The sequence below is a fragment of the Agelaius phoeniceus genome, chromosome 2, assembly GCF_051311805.1.
Source record: "Agelaius phoeniceus isolate bAgePho1 chromosome 2, bAgePho1.hap1, whole genome shotgun sequence".
Classification (NCBI taxonomy): domain Eukaryota; kingdom Metazoa; phylum Chordata; class Aves; order Passeriformes; family Icteridae; genus Agelaius; species Agelaius phoeniceus.
The window spans coordinates 70,178,814-70,196,678 of NC_135266.1; the positions used below are offsets into that span (position 1 = coordinate 70,178,814).

The following is a 17,865-nucleotide window of genomic DNA, read 5'->3' on the forward strand; positions in this document are numbered from 1 at the left end:
AGGCTTTATCATCTACTTTACCTATGGAATATGGCACAGTGTGGAAGCCAGCTATGCAGCCTCAGCAGAAGCGGAGAGAAACACAGACACTGGCTCAGACAGCTGTAAATGACTGTTTGGCTTACGGGCGACTGAAAGAATGGCTGCAGTGAAAGAAACTTTGTGGTGGGGGTCCTGAACCAGATTACACCTGTAATCAGTTATGCAGAAATAAGGAAGCAGAATGCAGGCCTCCCCCACTTGGTTACTGCAGCTTGCAGTTTGTTTAGCAGCACAGTTAAAAGGGACCACAAGATGAAAAGACACAACTCTGGCATATTCCCAGCAGCACTGGCAGCTCATCTGGGCGCTTCCCTCTCTCCCTCTCCGGTTTTGTTTTTTTTCCCCAGTGTGTAGAAAGAGAACTGCTTCTGTGTGCAACTGCTGCTATGAAACCAGGCCTCACAAATGTCCTTCTTTCAGTAGCCCTGGGAATTACCTCCCGACAGATATTCTACTCAATTTTACATGGAGCAGGTTTTGCAGTGCTACTATCAGGCATAGACCAGGATCCATCCTTCACCCTATGTGAGCTGTACCCTCTGTATATGCACACACACAAGAAAAAATTCTCCCCAATCACTAGATTTCCCCAGGTTAACAAAGCACCTGCAAGATTTGCATTCTTTAGACTATCAGGTCTTACCTTTTTTGTTTTTATTTGACTGGGTTTTGTAACTAGTGCTCACATGCTTTAAAGCATGTCACTGCTGTGAAATGTTGGGAAGGTTCGTAGTTGCTGATTGTCAGGTGAGCGGTCGCTCGGCAGCACACAGCTAACAGCAGCAGGTGTTTCTCCCAACTGTACACTCCACAGAGGAATTGCCAGCTTTAACAAAGCTGGTTTACAAAGGTTAAAAAAGCACCTACAAGATTTGCATTCTTTAGACTATCAGGTCTTACCTTTTTTGTTTTTATTTAACTGGGTTTTGTAGCTAGTGCTCACATGCTTTAAAGCATGTCACTGCTGTGAAATGTTGGGAAGGTTCGTAGTTGCTGATTGTCAGGTGAGCGATTGCTCGGCAGCACACAGCTAACAGCAGCAGGTGTTTCTCCTAACTGTACACTCCACAGAGGAATTGCCAGCTTTAGTCAGGAAACCACGTGGTGCAAGTACTGCAAAGGCTTGAAAACAACGGGTGTCTCCAAAGAGCAGTCCTGCCTCTTTGCCTCAGAAATCACCAGTGCTGTGGCTGTAGTGGTGGGGGTGGCCAGCAGAACTGAGCTAGTTCTGACAGAGAGTGCAGCCCTATGTTCCTTCCCCCCACATCAGTCTTCTGTGCTGGCTGCCTGGCATAGCAACTTTGGTTTGGCATTGGTGGCTGGAGCACATTCCTGCCCTGGGAGGGGAAGCACAGGAGAATCCTCAGAGGAACAAAGTTCTGATGTGAGCAATGCCTGGTGTCACCCACCTGCCCAGGGGAGGCTCTGGGGGTGTGGAGGGACTTTTCATCCTATCAAAGTGTGCAGCCCAGAAAACACCATTAAACTCTAGGGTCTGACTTGCTGAGGGGAGCTTTCTCTTTGGGGCTGGAGATCTTCTCCAGAGCCTGCCTGTAGTGAAAGGTGGGAAATTTGGAATTGAGACCAGGGTCTATATTTGATTGACAATGCCTTGGTTTTGGCTGTAAAATTATTTTTTTGTTTTAATTCTCTCTAATAGCTTTCCCTAGCCAAATTAATCCACTACCCTAAAAAGGCTTATTAAGGTGAGCCATGCCCAGGTAATGCCACTGATCTAAATTAACGCTTCAGCTTGTACTGAAAAACAAATCTTAGAATTGTGGAACAGTTGGGTTGGAAAGAGACCTTTGAATATCATTTGGTCCACCTTACCTGACATCAGCAGGGACATCTTTAACTAGATCAGGTTGCTAAAAGCCCTGTCCAACCTGCTCTCAAACACCTCTGGGCTGGAGCATCCCAGACAGATACTGCAGAAATCCCCTTTCCCAATGTGAGTGGATGCTTTCCTAGGTGTCCTTCATACTACTGCCTCTGAACACTGGACAGTCTTTAGTTGCTTTGTCAGCATGGCTCTTGCTGATGAAGCGACAGGCTCTTGCACCTGTCATTGAGTTGGAGAACTGAACAGACCCCTGCATGACTTGCCCAGGATCTCACCAGGCATCTGATGCAGCAGAAAAGGGAATCAGACCATCTCCTGGATTTCATGGCTGGATTGTGGACCATTTCTCATGTTTCCAAGAGACTTTATGGCCTTTCTGCCCATTGAAGTGTTTTCATCTTTTAATTCTAGTACATTGGAAGGCTTTTCTTGACAGGATTGCAATTTGAGGAAGTGAAGGCAATGTGTTCATTGCCTCCTAGGCGCACTTCAGGGTGTGTTATGAGTGCAGCTTCCCCCTCAGAATGAAGTCGGGGGTCTGCTCCAGTCACTGGGTCTTGACCATCTACCAAGGCTTTGCTCCTTGTGCATATACAAAGTCTTACTCAAGCAGGGCGAGATTAATATAGAAATTAAAAGCCACTAAGTCGAAGTCTATTTTGTTTAAGTACAGGCAAGCTCAACATACTCCACGGCCTCCCAAAAGGCACTGAAAATGTGGTTGGGAGGGCAGCAAGATGAAAACTCAAGACAGGATCAAAGTTTTGTATTGTACTAAAAATATAAGGATGTTTTTCCTACCTGGCTACCAGCTTCTGTTCAGTGAAAACATGAAGCTTGCCAAAGCTTCATCTGTGCTGAGCAAGCCAAGGGCCTGGTGAAAAATCTTTCAGGAGGATGTTGTCAGGCACGCTCCTGAGGTGGAGTATGAGCTGGTCCCTTTTTAATCATTGTGGCAAAGCCTGAGCAGCTCTGTGGCTCTCAGCAGGAGGGCAGAGTGAAGGGGGCAGGGTGTGGGGTGTTGAAACTGAGTGAACTGGAACACTGGGGAATTCAGGTGTTTGCTGATGAGCCTGAACCACAGGCAGAAATGTTCCTGTTATCATGTTCTGCAGCATGACACTTTATTGGAAACATTGCAGACCACAATCACTGTTCTGGCAGCCCCAGTCATTGGAAGCATCCTAGAAAATGAGTCCATGGAAACTCCTAGCTTGTGAGGCACTGTCAGGTAAGGCAGCTGCCCAGCCCTGCTGCCAGGAAGCTAATGACTAGCTTCTGTCTTTACCTTGATGGGGTAACCCTCTAATGGGCTTTTGCTTTGTTTCCCATTCATCCCAGTTCCTGTGTGCACAGAAAACACGGCAGGACATGCTGGTTTGTATCCGTCAGCCCACAGGTGCACTGGCACACGGATTTATTATCAGGAATATATTACACTTATCTGTACATCATAATTGAAATAATACAAACTCTTCCTGTAATCATTAGCCACATAATAAACGGGACCACAGAACTCCTGCTGCATGGGAAACTGTACAGAGGCTCCTCCGAGTGTCCATGGGACACAACCACCATCAGTGCAGAGACAAAATACCTGATTTTGCACTTGATAGTTTTTTCTTTCCTCCCCCCACCTGCCACCACCACAAGCCTTTGCTGCTGTGCATCAAGTGAGTCAACCCATCTGTGCCAGCAGTCACTGGAGGTGCAATCCCAGTAGGGACAAATGGTACCTTCCCACAATAAAAATGAGTTTTCCATGCCCTGCTCACTGCTGGCTCTCCTGCCATCCCATGGCTGATACCTGCTCCCAGTGCCCATCTCTGGAACCCCTGGGAGCAATTGTGGGCTGGTTTTATTGCTGCTACACCCTTCTGCATTGAGCAAAGATTAACAAACAGCTTCCTTAAAGACAGAGATGATGAAACTCTTTCTGCTTAGTGCTGGCTACATTCCCTCTGCTGCCAAAGGCTGTCCTATTTCCAAATGGCAAAGTCCCCACAGTGGCCATGGCATTTGGGAAGTTTCCAGCTCTGCAGAAGCAAACACTTTCCCTCCCCAGCTTGGCCCTGCACCTGGGGATCTTCATTCCCTGGGAATGGCTGCCCCATTCAGGGGCTGCTCCTTTCCTCCCACTATCTGAGTGACCTGAGCTTTTCTTTTGCACCTACTTCAGCATGCAGAGGCAAAGAAAGACAGGACAGAGGAAAAGTATAAAAAAGGAATAACCTTTTCTGGAGAAAGAAGTCTTTTTCTGGGCTTGCACCAGAAGGAGCCACTCTTCACACCCCCCACCGGGACTGGTTGCTGGGTCCCTCTGGTTAGGCAGAACTTCCTGCAGTTTTGCTAGTGATTTGGCACACCCCAGAGGGTGTGCCAAGGAAGAATCCAGTGAGAGGCAGGATTGGGAGGCAAAAATTAGATGGGAAAGGGATTGGCAATGATAACAAATGATGATGGAGCTGGGTTAGGTCCCAGTTTTCCCACCATAAAAGCCCCACTCCCAATTCACTGCTGGAAGCATCTCTTGAATATTATTTTAAACCAACAAAGTGATAAGGAAAGCACCTTAAAGGTATAAAGGTATAAAGGGGAAAGATTAATAAATTACAACAGGTTCAGCCAGCCTGTCCTGGGCCAATGATATGCTTTAGTGCATTTAAAGTTTTTAGGAGCATCAATAACAACTCCAGTTGTTTCATCTCAACCATTTTTACAAAGGGTAAAAAGGAGAATCCCAACTAACTACCAACTACCAACAAGCCACTCTGACTAATCTGATGGCCCTCTGCAATGGTGTGACTGTGTCAGTGAGTGAGGGATGAGCAACTGATGTCATTTACCTGGACTCTGCTGGGCCTTCGACATAGTCCCACACAGCATCCTAAACTGGGGAGATACAGCTTTGATGGATAGAAGCTGGCTATGGAATTGGCTGGATGGTTGCATCTGGAACAGCTCAATGTCCAAATGGCCATCAGCGAGAAGAAGTGCCCCTCTGGGGTCTGTATTGGGGCCGATATTTAAGATATTACTGTGTAATAGCTTAAATGACTCAGACAGTGGGGTCAGGTGCATCCACAGCAAGTCTGTGGATTGACACCAAGGTGAGTGGTTCAGTTGGTACACTGGAAGGAGGGAATGCCATACAGGTGGATTGGATAGGCTTGAGAGGTGGGGCCATGTGAACATCACGAGGTTCAACGAGGCCAAGAGCAAGGTCCTGCACCTAGGCCAGGGCAACCCTTGGTATGAATACAGGCTGGGGGATAAAGAGATTGGAAACAGCCTTGCTGAGAAGGGCTTGGGAATACTGCTGGATAAGAGGCTGGACATGAACGAACAGTTGGTGCTCAAAGCCCAGAAAGTCACTTGTATCCTGGGCTGCATCCAAAGCAGCGTGGCCAGCAGGGCAAGGGGGGGATTCTGCCCCTCTACTCTGCTCTTGTGACACCCAGCCTGGAGTGCTGCATCCAGCTCTGGGGATAAGAAGGACATGGACATCTTGGAGTGGGTCTAAGAGGAGTGCCACAAAGATCTTAAAAGGCTGGAGCACCTCTTCTATGGAGACAGGCTGAGACACTTAGAGTTGTTCAGCCTGGAGAAGAGAAGACTTAGGGGAGATCTTTTAGCAGCCTTCCAGCACCTCAAGGGGGCCTATAAGAAAAATGGAGAGAGACTTTTTAGCAGGGCCTGTAGTGATAGAAAGGACAACAACTGGAAGAGGATAGGTTTAGATTGGACATGAGAAAAATAATTTTTACAATGAGAGTGGTAGGAATAGGTTGCCCAGAGAAGTTGTGGATACCCCATTCCTAGAAGTGTTCTAGCCAGGCTGGATGAAGCTCTGAGCAACCTGGTCTAGTGGAAAGTGTCCCTGCCCATGGCAGTGGGGGCTGGACTAGATAAAGTTCCCTTCTAACCCAAATCACCCTCTGAGTCTGTGACCTCACTGTCTCAGAATTCTGTTGGTGGAATGAAAGATGACAATGCTGTAGGTGTTGCAAATAGCTGTGCAGTTAGCAAATATCAAAATGATTAAAGTCATATTGGCAAGAAGGGGCTGTGTGTGCATGTATGTGCTAGGTATTTATCTTTCAGGTTGTACTTGCTGGACACACTAAAATCTAGCAATGCATTTCAACAGTAGTAGCTGGTGTGGCATGATCTATTCTAATAAGATGCTCAATTTACTCAGTATCACAGTACCATGCAAAAGCTGCTACAAAAATAAATTTCTCTAAAAAGGAGAAAAAAAAATCATCTTTCTTTTTAACACTGTGGAACAGGCCACAGGCGCTTTGATGGTGGTTGAAGCTGTATCTAAGCTGCAGTCTGTGAATCCTGAGTATTTCCCAGGAAGGCTGAAGCACAGCTCCCACTCTGGCAGGATGGCAGGCTGTGCAGTGCCACCCCTGTGGGTGCAGGGCCTGCTGGTGCCACCCCACACCCGGGTGAGAAAGCCACCCTCCCTGCAGCCATCCTGCACCTCAGGGATTTCCTCCAGGTACTGTCGCCCTGCTAACTATGGCCCCAGTGCACATAGCAGGCCTGCATGCAGGCTCTTTGCCCTAAGCTGGGTAGAAAAGCATCCCACAATCTCTTTGTTTTGTCAGTTATGCTCAGGGATATTTTTATCTTGTTAGCCATGCCCATGAGGGCCCTGCAGACAGTCTGACCCCAACTACTCCTCAGCCTCACCATCCCCTCAGGTGGGAAGTCACCCCAAACCTGGGTGAACATTTTGCTTCTAGATGGGAAAGTTAAAGGTAGTTTAGCCACTCATTTCCATGAATCTTCAAAGTGCTCTGTAACTCTGGGTAAGCTGTAGCAATGTGAAATAATGCAGATACGTGGAAGGAACGAAATTCTGACTTCGTCTGCACCTATGAAGTTGGCTATGCTCTATTTGGCATTTGAGGTGGAAGGAAGCTAGAGCCCTAGCAGATGTCCAGTATCTCATCTTACCATTGGAAACCTCCTCCAGCAAAGATAAGCAACTTATTTTTTCCTTCTTGCTTCTGGGGCTTGAAATAAAACAAAAAGGACAGAAATCTACAGCCAGAGATTTTGATTGCATCCTAACCACGACAAGGTTAAACAAGATAAGATCTGACTAGGATTGAAATAAAGACACTAAAATTGAACCATGTTAACCAGTAACCTCTACCAAATTTGCTAAAACTCTCAGTTTTCTCATCTCTAGCCTATCTCCACTTAGAATATCAATGCTAAGAGTTAAAAAGCAGTGGATGGTATGCATATCTTTTCTGGTGTTCAATGCAAAGGTGATGGTTTCGAAGGCAGTACTGTCTTAGAATTTCAAATTCGCTGGTGTTCATGTTACATAGAGTACCACTTGGTGGTCACTTGGAAGGCGCTTCTACTTCTGTGTAACTTTCTTCTAGGTTGGGTATAAATATTCCTGGGAGGCTAAACAGAAATGCATTTTGTTTAGATACAAGTCTTAGGCACGAGTTAGAAAACTGCTGACTGTAATGAAAATATATCAGCACTTAGTAGTATCCAATAATATAAAAAATGTAATTCAGAACATCTGCAACTACATATATATGTGTGTGCGTCTATATATAGGTATAAAGGTACAATACATACATGTATATAAACACAGACACATATACAGAAATATTCACACCATTTGCAACTAACCTGAAATACTGCAGCAAAAGTTCATTCTGATGAACCATTAATAGAGCATTTCCCAGCTTTTGGCTCTAACCATAGTTAAAACGTTCACACACCAAACTAAACCTTTTGCTATCCTAACTTTCTGCTGTTCTAGTTCTTGGCTATCTTTTTTGCTACCCTAATCTTCATGTGAGAACCAAGAATTTCTGTGTGGGGACTGTAAGAGTACCCTGCCTAGTGTAAAGCTATGCAGCTACTGAGCATGCTTGCAGCCATGAACCCTGGGCGCCTGTTGATGGTAGTACTTCCTTGGATGGTAACAATTTGCAGACTGGAGATGCATAAAAGGCAGGGAACCTTCGGCACACAGCTGCCTGTTCATCGCCTCAAGGTTCTGACTTTTGCTGGAGAGGAGTTCCCTGATGAGCAGCGATAGAAAGGAGTGGATGGTGCGGGCGGGAGTTTGACGGGGCTCACGGCATCTCCCTCCTGCAGCTTCCAGAGCAGCTCCTCGTTAGTCCTGCTGAGCTTCTTCTTCTCCTCCACTTCTTTCTCAACGTATTCTTGAAGATTTGCATTCTCCTCCGACAGTTGCCTGGAGAGAGAAGCGGGACAACATGTAAGGCACTCCAGGGCAAAGATGGTGGCATTCATGCAGCCACCCCTGCCCCTAGGGCTGAGCTGCCAAAGCTGTGGCACAGCTGGCCCCAGATGTCTTCACTGCTGGGTGAGAAAGTCATCTCTACAAGTCATAGCTTCCCCCTAGTGTCTGATTCTGCTTCCAGATGCACCCGTGGTGGAATGAGCCCCAGCCTTTCTCCCTGGCCTTGTGGAGTGTCAAAGTACAAAGAGGGTTGGCAGCAGTTGCATCTATGATTTTTTCAACTCGCTGCTATGTTATGCAAAGGAAAAGCAGTCTGGCCTTTCCATGCTCTGAATTCCAGCTGATGTCCTGATGCAGGACACAGCTCAGCTTCAAAACTTCCCTCTACTCTGTAAAAGGTCATGAGGTAATGGGTTCTTCTCCTGCTCTGTCCTCCTTGATCCCAAAATAGCCTCTATTCCTGACTGCAACACTAGAAAAGCTTCACCAGTAATGACCAGGGAGGTGATCTCCCCAGAATGCCCAGTAACTTCATGGCTTTCCTGGAGCTGGGGCATGGAAATCTCCTACGGGCACCACAGCCTTAGTGAGTCTGCACTCATCAGCCAGGTGACTGGTTTTGAAACAAATGGGGTAGGGCAAGTAGACTGTGGGACCTGATCGAGACGCGTTTTGGGCATGTGCTGACAACACCTGTGTCCCAAAGGATGCATGCAGGAGCACCAGGCTTCTGCAGCCCCACTATGCTTGGGCAGGAGCCAGCTCCTCATGGGATCAACCTGCAGCAGTTCTGGGCAGGCACCTAACCTGATTTACTGGCAATTTAGGGTTTTATAGGAATGAACAGGGAGGAACCCAACCTTCCCCTAGGTGTTTTCAGTGTTCAGCAGCAGCTGGGTGTGGATTTTGGATGCATACAAAAAATTCTGTACAACTGCTTTTCTGGGTGTAGCCTGAAGGCTGTAGCAGATGTCAGGGACTGCTGGTCCACTTACCAGAAGTCTATGAGAGGGTGGGGTTGGCATTTCTGATTTTGTTTAAAAGACATTTTAAAAGAATTTTTCCTTTTTTAGCCTCAATTCCTACAGAAATGTAGCTCAGGTAATCAAGAATACATCTCTTTCTTCTCCCAGTCCCCAAAAGTTCTGAACTGTGAAGTGAGCAGTGGCTAGCAGAGTCACCTTGATCTCTTGGGTGTTGGAAACTATCATTCTTCAGACAACCCCAGTCCAAAGGACCTAAAAAATGCTGGTTGATTTGGAGGGAGGATCTGAAGTGCTGAGAGATCAGATAATTTATTAAAGTTTTTGGGGAGGTCCCAGCAGGGGCTCTGTGGAGCTCTCGGATCCAAAACTGGGTCATGATCTACCTGAAAGGCACTTGTCCTTCCCTTTGTACCTGCCCTTGTCCTTAATTGGAAATATCTCTGTGGTGCACCCCTCACACCCCAGTGCCTCTGGGACCCCCTCCTGACGGTGCTGCAGAGGCTGGCTTTGCTGTTTCCTCTCCCTCCTCTCACTGCTGCTGGGCTGCCACAGCTGCTTGGGCACCCAGACCACAGCAATAGCTCTAATCCAGGGCAGCTCCCTGAGCTCATTCATGCTGTGCTTCCCAGGCAGTGCCAGTACAACAGAAATCAGCAGTCAGGGTGCTTACTGCAGCTGGGAAAATGCATGCTTTAATAACTCCAACTTTAAAGCCCTGGCTGTCCCTGTTGCTGCCCCACAGCTGTCCCCAAAGAGTTACTTGTTGAAAATTATTCTCCTTGAAGTTGAGTTCCCAGGCTGACTTCGAATTCAGAATTTCTCCTGAAAGGTGTTTTTGAAAGCAGTACCTATGCAGTTGCAGGCAACAAGCAAAGTGCTGCAGCTGGATGGCAGCAGGGAGTGGAGGGAGGGTGCTGTTCACCCAGCCAGAGACAGGGAGCTGCAATGCAGAGATGCCAAGTGCTGAACCAGACACCCTGGCTGCTGTCAGGCGTGGAGAGACACTGCCACTTCCAGGCCACAATTCATCCAGCCCAAAAGCAGGCATCTCAAACTGGTCTGGTGAACCAGACCTTAAAAATACCCAGTTTTCCTCCCCCGGCACAGAAATGCTGTAGACACCCACCTCAGACAGTGAGATGTGGACTACAGGTATTTACAATCAGGTGGGAGAAAACATAATTCTCACCCCAATCTGAATGATAGAATATCTGCATGCTGGAGACAATTTCAAAAAGCTGAGTCACTAAAAAATGAGGCATGAGAAAGACAAAAACTAAAATCAGAGATGAGACACTGACAGTTTAAAAAAATTGACTAAAGTTTAAATTTTGGCCAGTGGCATCATTTCTGGATGCCATGACAGCTAGGTAGCTGCAGTGCTGGGACCAGACCAGCTCTAGTTTCTCCCTCTGGCACCCCTTCTCCCTGGCTCCAGCCTTACACCATGATATAAACTCTCTGGGACAGGGACTATTCTACGCAGCTCTTCAAATGTCACCTAACAAGGAGCCTTGTCACCCTTGTCCCATTGTGACAAGGCTGCAAAAAGGCAGTGCTGATGAAAAAACCTGCCAAAAGTTAATCCTGCCTGGGTGACAATGACATCCTTAGGATGTATTTCTCAGGATTTTTCCATTTTGCATTCTCATTACCCACTGACTAACAGGTCTCAGGGCACTGATACTGAGATCAGAACCACTGGCAAGCTTGTTCTCAGCAGCATGTCAAAATCATGGAAATACACAGACAGATACATGGCCTTCCTTACGTTAAAGGAAGTAAACCCCAATATAAAAATATATTTTTAATAAGCAGAGCAGAACACAAATACATTTTCAGGGGGAAATAAGTTTTTCCCCTTCTGAAATAAGTGTCAGCCTTGGACAATTAAGACCCGGGGCCTCCTTTCAAGCTCAGACAGATTGCAAATACCAGCACAAACCTTGTTATAACAGTATTTTGCTCAATCCTGGCTCTGAGTTCTTCATTCTGCTGTTGCAGCATGGTGATTTTTTCTTCCAGTTTTAAATTTTTTTCAACCTGCAGCAAAAGGAGGTTTGTTAAGTCTGAAGAACACTCAACACCTGATCCAAGATAATTTGTTCTATATTAATCTGTGGAGCAACTTCTAAATTTTGAGGATAGGTGGAGGTGGTTTTCTGGACTGCAGTTGAGACTTAGAGATCTGACTCACATCACCAATCATACTGGTGAAGTACCTGGGGCCATCAGCAGGGCATTGAGCAGGGGCAGAGCTGAACCAGCCCTTACTTATAACTGAGGAGGAGGAGGAGGGTCTTAGTTTTGTTCAGTGCAAATGGATGTTTTCCTCAGTGGTGCTCCACAACTTTTGTCCCCCAATGAGCCAGCGCTCCCAGTTGTTGGAGAAAGTGCTGGTGGCACTTGAGGAGCACCCGGCACGGAAAGTTGCCCAGCACTGCGGTATGAGTGGTCAGCCTAGTGATGAAGGAGGAGTGCAAGATGGGATGATGTACAGCTTCCAGCCATTACAGTCTGACATCCAGCCTCCAGGATTGTGATTCCTCAGTTATGGAGAGGAAAGAGTCACCCACTAGGGCAGAGGATGCCCAGCAGCAGCCTTAGAGTGCTGCTGCATTCTCATGAGGTGGGCTGGCCTCTGAAGACTCCTCACTGCTGCTGACAATGTCAGCTTAAATGACAGGCTAAAACCAGACATTTAACTTTAAGATGTAATTACTTGAAATTAATCCTATCCCAAGAACAGGTAGCTTTTATTCAGCACAGTTCAAAGGCAGAGTTTGAGGACATAAGTAGCAATGTATTAGTAAGATGTTTACAGGCATGTTCCACAGCCTCAGGTACCCTGTCTCCCCAGACTTTGAAATTTGACATACTTCATCACCTCAGTCCTTGGTTTTCCAGCTGAAAATTTTGCTGAATTCAACAATTTTGAAAGAAAACAAGATAGCACAGGGAAACCTTATCTCTGTGTGAGCTTGGTTATTGAATTTCCCAACCTTTTATAAAGATCCAAAATATTGTGCATTGGGGATAGCAATAACTCACACTTAATGGTGGAGACATCAGTTTTAGGTCTGTGCAGGTAATTTTAAAGGATAGTCCTGATTCTCAGATATTCTGGTCTGTCCCAGTTTATTTTGTTAGAGCAGCACATGGATTCTGTCCCTGTTATGAAATGCTCTGAGAGAGGAATCACCATCATGGGCTCCCTCTCTGCTTCTTCAATAGTTTTCACAAGTAGTAGCTATGCTACCTGTATTTCCAGCCTCCCTTTCAGCTGCCAAGGAGCCAAGGCTGACCCTGTGTTTGAAATGCCCTCTTGCTCCCTTGTGAGGCTCCAGAGCATTTGGAGAAGTCCTGTAGGTGCTCTGGCACTTCCAAAGGTGTATCTTGAAATGGAAAGCAGTTGTGCCTTTGAGCCACAGCAGGCTCGGTGTTTTACTGTGATAAAGGGCAGGAACAGGGCTGTGCACTCACATGCAGTTAATGAGCAAAAGCAGCTAAAGGACCAGGAATTATATAGGCTGTTGTTTGGGATTTTTTTCCCCCCAGTGTTTCCAAATCCTGGCTTAGCTCCAAGAGCTCCACGTTGGAAGGAGCAGAGATAATAAGCCTCAGTTGCAAAGAGGCACTTTTCTCTGCATCCACTTACTAAAGCATCTGTTCAGCAAAATAATCACCAGAGTTCTCAAATTTCCCTGTAAATGGAAACAAATCTTGCTGAATGCTGTGCTGAACCAGCTGCCACAGCTCCCAGCTGAGGTATTGCCTCATCCTGTCACCACAGTGTATTTTACTGTCACTGCAGGTTGTGCTGTACAAAATGAATCTCCTTTCCCACAAAAAATGTAATTGATGGTGAACTGGGGAGTTCTTCATTAGGGAATCCCACAAGCAAAGGAGGAGAAAACAGCATAGCCTGCAGAAAAGCATTACTGGAGGGCTGGAGAGACCTCTTCTAGAGTAAGCCTTGCTAGGAACTGCTTGCTGAGTATTGCTAATCCACATATGGCTCCCTAAATGCCTGCAGGAGCAGCAGCAAGACACACCATGGCTCAACCTTCCCCCATGTGCCCTCTCCAGCCCTAAAAAGCCACCTGATTCCTGTAGGGGCATATGGTGCAGGCTGGTGTACCCTGGACTACCACGAATTTCCCTTTCCCCCATTCTTCTCCACCACTCACCCCACTGTGTAACCTAACATGCTGAGCAGTTACTGTGTGAAGAAGCAATCCCAACTGATGAATGTAAACCTCTTTCACTGTGTCTTGCCCCAACCCCATGTGGGTACTCACCTCACTTAAGTTCATCTGCTGTAACCAAACTTCTCCTTTATTACCTCTGTGATGTCTCACCTGTAGGAAAAATGACAACTCACCTGTTTTTCTAGCTCCATAATCATCTTCTCCTGCTGGTGAATCTGGAGGTTCTTCATTTCCAGAACATGTTTTAAGCTCTTCAAGTCTTTTTCTAAGTGTAGATACGGAGCTCGCACAATCTAGGAAATATATGAGGGATTTGGATATGTCAGCCATACATACATCTTCAGTCATAAGGCAGAGATTCTTCCATGTAACCCTGTTGTTTAGGAGAATCAGTGGTGTGAAAACTACCTGGACCTGGTCACCTGCTGCCCATTTGACCCCTGATATTGTTTCCCCTCTGGCTAAGATTTGTGACTCTTCCTCAGAGCTCAATATTTGGCATCTCAGCTGGGACCTGCCCCCTGCCCCTGGAAAGAGGATCCAATTGCTCTTCATTGAATCAGGTGATGTGTAATACTTAGAAACATGTATCTTGATGCCTGTATAGTTAGAGTTGTCATCTACCTTCAGCTGTTCCTCAGTGTTTTTCTTCAGAGCCTCTTCAAACCGGTCTGCTTTGGCCTTTAGAGATTGATTCTGGAAGGTGAGGGTGTCTATCTGGTCCTGGGGGGGAAACACACCAATTAACACATCAGCTGTGTTAGCAGCCCACTCACACTCATACTGCTCAGTCTGCACTGCCAAACCAGGCAGTGGTTTATCAGGGAAGCTAAATAAGGCTCAGACATCCCTGTAAGGTGGTATTTTTTTGTGTCAGGCCACTTGAACATCGAAGTGGTATTTGATAAGCTTCAGGGAATCACAAAATCCCTGTAACACCTGTGGCTGATGCTAAATCACCCCATCACCTTGTGCTGGATGAGAGCAGACATGTCCTTCCTTGGAAGAGCTGGCATTTATATCCCATGCATTTGTGTGCTCCTTAGAGTACAAATGAGGCAGGAGATACCTGTTTTCTTCCCCTTTCTAAGCTTCTAACATGGTGACAAGCAATGATGAGTTAGTGGTGTGGAATTTAAATGATCATCATTTCATCTCAGAGCTATACATGGGAACAACATGTTATTTTAAGCAATCATATTTCTGTTACCATCAAAGGCATTTCTGCCTATACAACACCTGTAAAATCTGCAGTTGCTGTGAAGATGGTATTTTTATCTTTCACAGTTGTGATTTCTAGTCTGGAACATTACATCAGCCCTTATTGCAAAACTGCTGACATGCCTCGAGCTGTCGCAGCACTGCAACAATATGAGCTGGTTCAGGGCGTTTAAAAATTGCAGTTCATCTCTGCCTGGGAAATCAAACAGGGCTTGCATTAATTGCTCTGGATCTTTACTTGTTCACACATTTCCAACCTTTGCTTGTGTCACAGGGACGCAGTTCTGCCCTCCACTCCTTGTGATTTCTTCATCTAGGGAGTGAGAACAGCACGGAGTTTTTAGAGGGATTAGACGACTCTGACCTTGGTGTTAAACACTGGGATGCGGGAACTGCGATGTGCAGGGCTGACCTGGCCATCCACAGCCTGGCTGCACAGCAGGGCCAGCCCTGGGCAGCCCACGCCAGGGACTGCACTGCCCTCCGGTGGGGCTGGAGGTGTGTCTGCAGCGTGGGACCGGCTTTCCCACATTCAGGCAGCAGGGAGGAGGTTAAAGCACACACCCAGGCACAGGGCCAGGCTGGGAGATGTCACCGTTTCTGAGCGCTGGGGGTGCCAGCTGGGGGGTACCATGCAGACAGGGTGATGCTCACAGCCACTGCAGGTGCCAGAGTCCTCCCCATCAAGCAGGGAAGAGCTCAAATTTGCCAGCAGACAGCAGGGTCAAAAATACATTTCTTTCTTTATCCAGATGCCTTTAAGTCCCTTTAAGTTTTCTCTCCATTGTGAACCAGCCCAGGGGGAGATAAAATGCTGAGGGTTTGCTGCTCTATCCCAGTTTGGACAGGCAGAGCACAGGAGGTACCAGAGCTGGTAAGAGCCTGGTGTGCTGGCAGCGTGTCCAGGGCTGCTCCCCTGCAGCAGCACAGGGTGGGAAACAAAGAAACTGCTAACCTGGAGTGACAGACGCAGCTTCTCAAAAGTCTCCTCCAGTTGTGCCTTTTCCAGTTTGTGAGCAGTATGCAGTTCTGGAGAGGTTACACAGACATGAATTACTGAGTGAAGTCCAGCAAACCAGGGTCTGAGAGCACACATGTTGCGAGTCAAGTGCAATTTGGGATGCAGTTTTATGACATGGAATAGGAAACTGGTAACAATATGTTCTGTGACTTTAGGTAAATTGTTCTGAAAATCAGAGTTTCCTGATCTTTCACTGTTTGCAGATACCTCTGTTTCTATGTGGCCAGATTCTGATTTTTCAGAACTGCTCAGAATTCTCAGCTCCCAGGAGCTCTGATCTGAAAAGGGTTAGTCTGACAGTGGGCCATTTACCAGTTCAGAGTGAGAATCCCTAGATCAAAGGATTTAAAATTGGATACTTTTAAAAGCTTGGGTTGGAATTTCTTTGGGGGGATAGAGAGGAGGGCCACCACCTGAGGTGCAAAAATACAAATGGCAGTGCTTCTCCCCAAGCTGTGGTAGATGAGCTAAGAGGTTTATTCCAGTAGTGAGACAGAGAAGACAAGAAACTTGATTAAAGGTTTTTCTGCTAGAATAACTCACCCTGGGCATACTAATTACCAAAAGTGTAATAAACAGAGTGAAATAAAGTTTAATCTCTAAAGCAATGGCATAAAATCATGATTCAGTGCAGTAGTAGCAGCAGTCTTTTTAGTATATGGACACTATTTTTTGTGTTTTCCCTGCCAAGGCCATGGCTTCTGCTCAGCAGCCACAGTCACAGCAGCAATGTGTGACACATCGCTCCAGTGGCTGTAGTGCCTTTTCCAGGCACAGGAGGGCATTTCACACCTGCACCAGGAGCAGGGAGCACAAACTTCAGCCACCAGACCCTTGATGAACCACAACTTTGAATTTTATCATCAGAAAATACTAAAAACTGGAGAGATAAGATTATCCTCAAGTAATAATCAGCTTTTTGCTTATTTATTTTCAAAATTGTGTATATTAATTTACATGCTAGATACCTTCTCTGCCCATGAGAGTGGAGAATAGACTGTTCTCAGTTCATGTTATGCTCTGGACTGTGTCTCCAATTGACACAATGCAGGGCTAAGTAATATGGCTTGGTCTGGGAAACGTGCTAAAACCTACTAGAGATATGTAAAATATAGGGAAAAATAGGGAGATTGTATAGGTTACTGTTAAATGTCAGCCAAAGCATGCACAAAGGCAAATGTTTAGACACTGAACTGGTAGGGAGGGAAGAGCTCTGTCTGCAGCAACAATCCTGTGGCCAAACTCTACCACAAAATAAAGGTAACAGAGCTGAGGTGCAGATTTGCACTTCAAAAGCCTTTAGTCTGCTCAGCATGGCCAGAAGTTTGCTACTGGAAATAATGAGTCTTGTTTTTAGAAGCACCTGTGGGTATATATCTCTAAATTCAGAGATATCCCAAGAGCTCTATCCTCCTGAGCATCTGAGGATTAGGCTCTTGAAAAAGCATTGTGTGAGAAGTGATGTGGAGTTTGGATTCTATTCTCAGCAACACATAGAGAAAGCCTTATCTTTGACCCAGAGACCCCCCTCAGATAATTTCAGGTCAAAGTTAGATGCTGTAGACTACAGACATCTCTCCCTCTGCCCTAGCATGAAACTGGTGGTCCACCCCACGTGGAAGCACTAGACCAACACAAATTTTCTGTGTAATCTGCTCTGGAGGAAGAAGCACAGTGTCACTACAGCATTAATTCCTGCTCTGGAACAGCTGTGTAGCTGTTGGGTTGTCTTTGGCTTACCTTGAATCTTGCAGTCATTCTCATCCTGCAGTACTGTAATGGCCACTATGTGGTTATTCTCCAGCTGTGACATTGCAGCTTCATGTACAGCTGTGAGATCTTCCACCTGTTCCAGCAACAGTGAGCACAGACATGGACACATGGTTAGACAGGCTGTGGCATGCTGACAAGCCTCTGCTGGAGAGCTCCAGTGAGCTGGAGACAGCAAAGGGATCTACTGAATGTGACACTTGCAACACCTGAGCCAGTTTTACCATGTCGATACCTTGAGTGGTAGCATGTAGTCACTGCTGATGGCATTTGTGTTCTTTCAACTTAATGGTGATGAAGAGGTACATAAGAAAGCAAAAGGTCAAAAAGCCCTTAGGTGGAGATGCTGTTTATTAAATGTTCAGAAGTCTTGACATTCCATTAATCTAAATTATAACAATGACCACACAGCCCATGGCCATAATTGGAGTGAGGAGTGCAGCTGGAAGAGGGCTGTGTTCCAGAGCACCCTTTGGGTTTGGGACTCCTTCAATACATTGTTTGTTACTAGA

The 17,865-nt window shown here is 46.3% G+C and overlaps 2 protein-coding genes across 6 annotated transcripts in view; one reads left to right on the plus strand and one right to left on the minus strand.

Annotated features, from left to right (window-relative positions):
• The window catches only part of SLC7A1 (solute carrier family 7 member 1), a 37,675-nt gene extending 34,983 nt beyond the window's left edge, over positions 1-2,692 (plus strand). For both annotated transcript variants that reach the window (XM_054654793.2, XM_054654794.2), the window contains exon 12: positions 3-2,692. In XM_054654793.2, the coding sequence (XP_054510768.1) occupies positions 3-112 (110 nt within the window). In that variant the 3' untranslated portion in view covers positions 113-2,692. The remainder of the gene's footprint in view (positions 1-2) is intronic.
• Positions 2,693-3,266: 574 nt separating this feature from the next.
• The window catches only part of MTUS2 (microtubule associated scaffold protein 2), a 263,446-nt gene continuing 248,847 nt past the window's right edge, over positions 3,267-17,865 (minus strand). For all 4 annotated transcript variants that reach the window (XM_077173823.1, XM_054627789.2, XM_077173825.1 and 1 more), the window contains 6 exons: positions 17,324-17,429; positions 15,518-15,591; positions 13,966-14,064; positions 13,515-13,634; positions 11,076-11,173; positions 3,267-8,135 (listed from right to left, as the gene is read on the minus strand). In XM_077173823.1, coding sequence (XP_077029938.1) covers positions 7,919-8,135; positions 11,076-11,173; positions 13,515-13,634; positions 13,966-14,064; positions 15,518-15,591; positions 17,324-17,429 — 714 coding nt within the window. In that variant the 3' untranslated portion in view covers positions 3,267-7,918. The remainder of the gene's footprint in view (positions 8,136-11,075; positions 11,174-13,514; positions 13,635-13,965; positions 14,065-15,517; positions 15,592-17,323; positions 17,430-17,865) is intronic.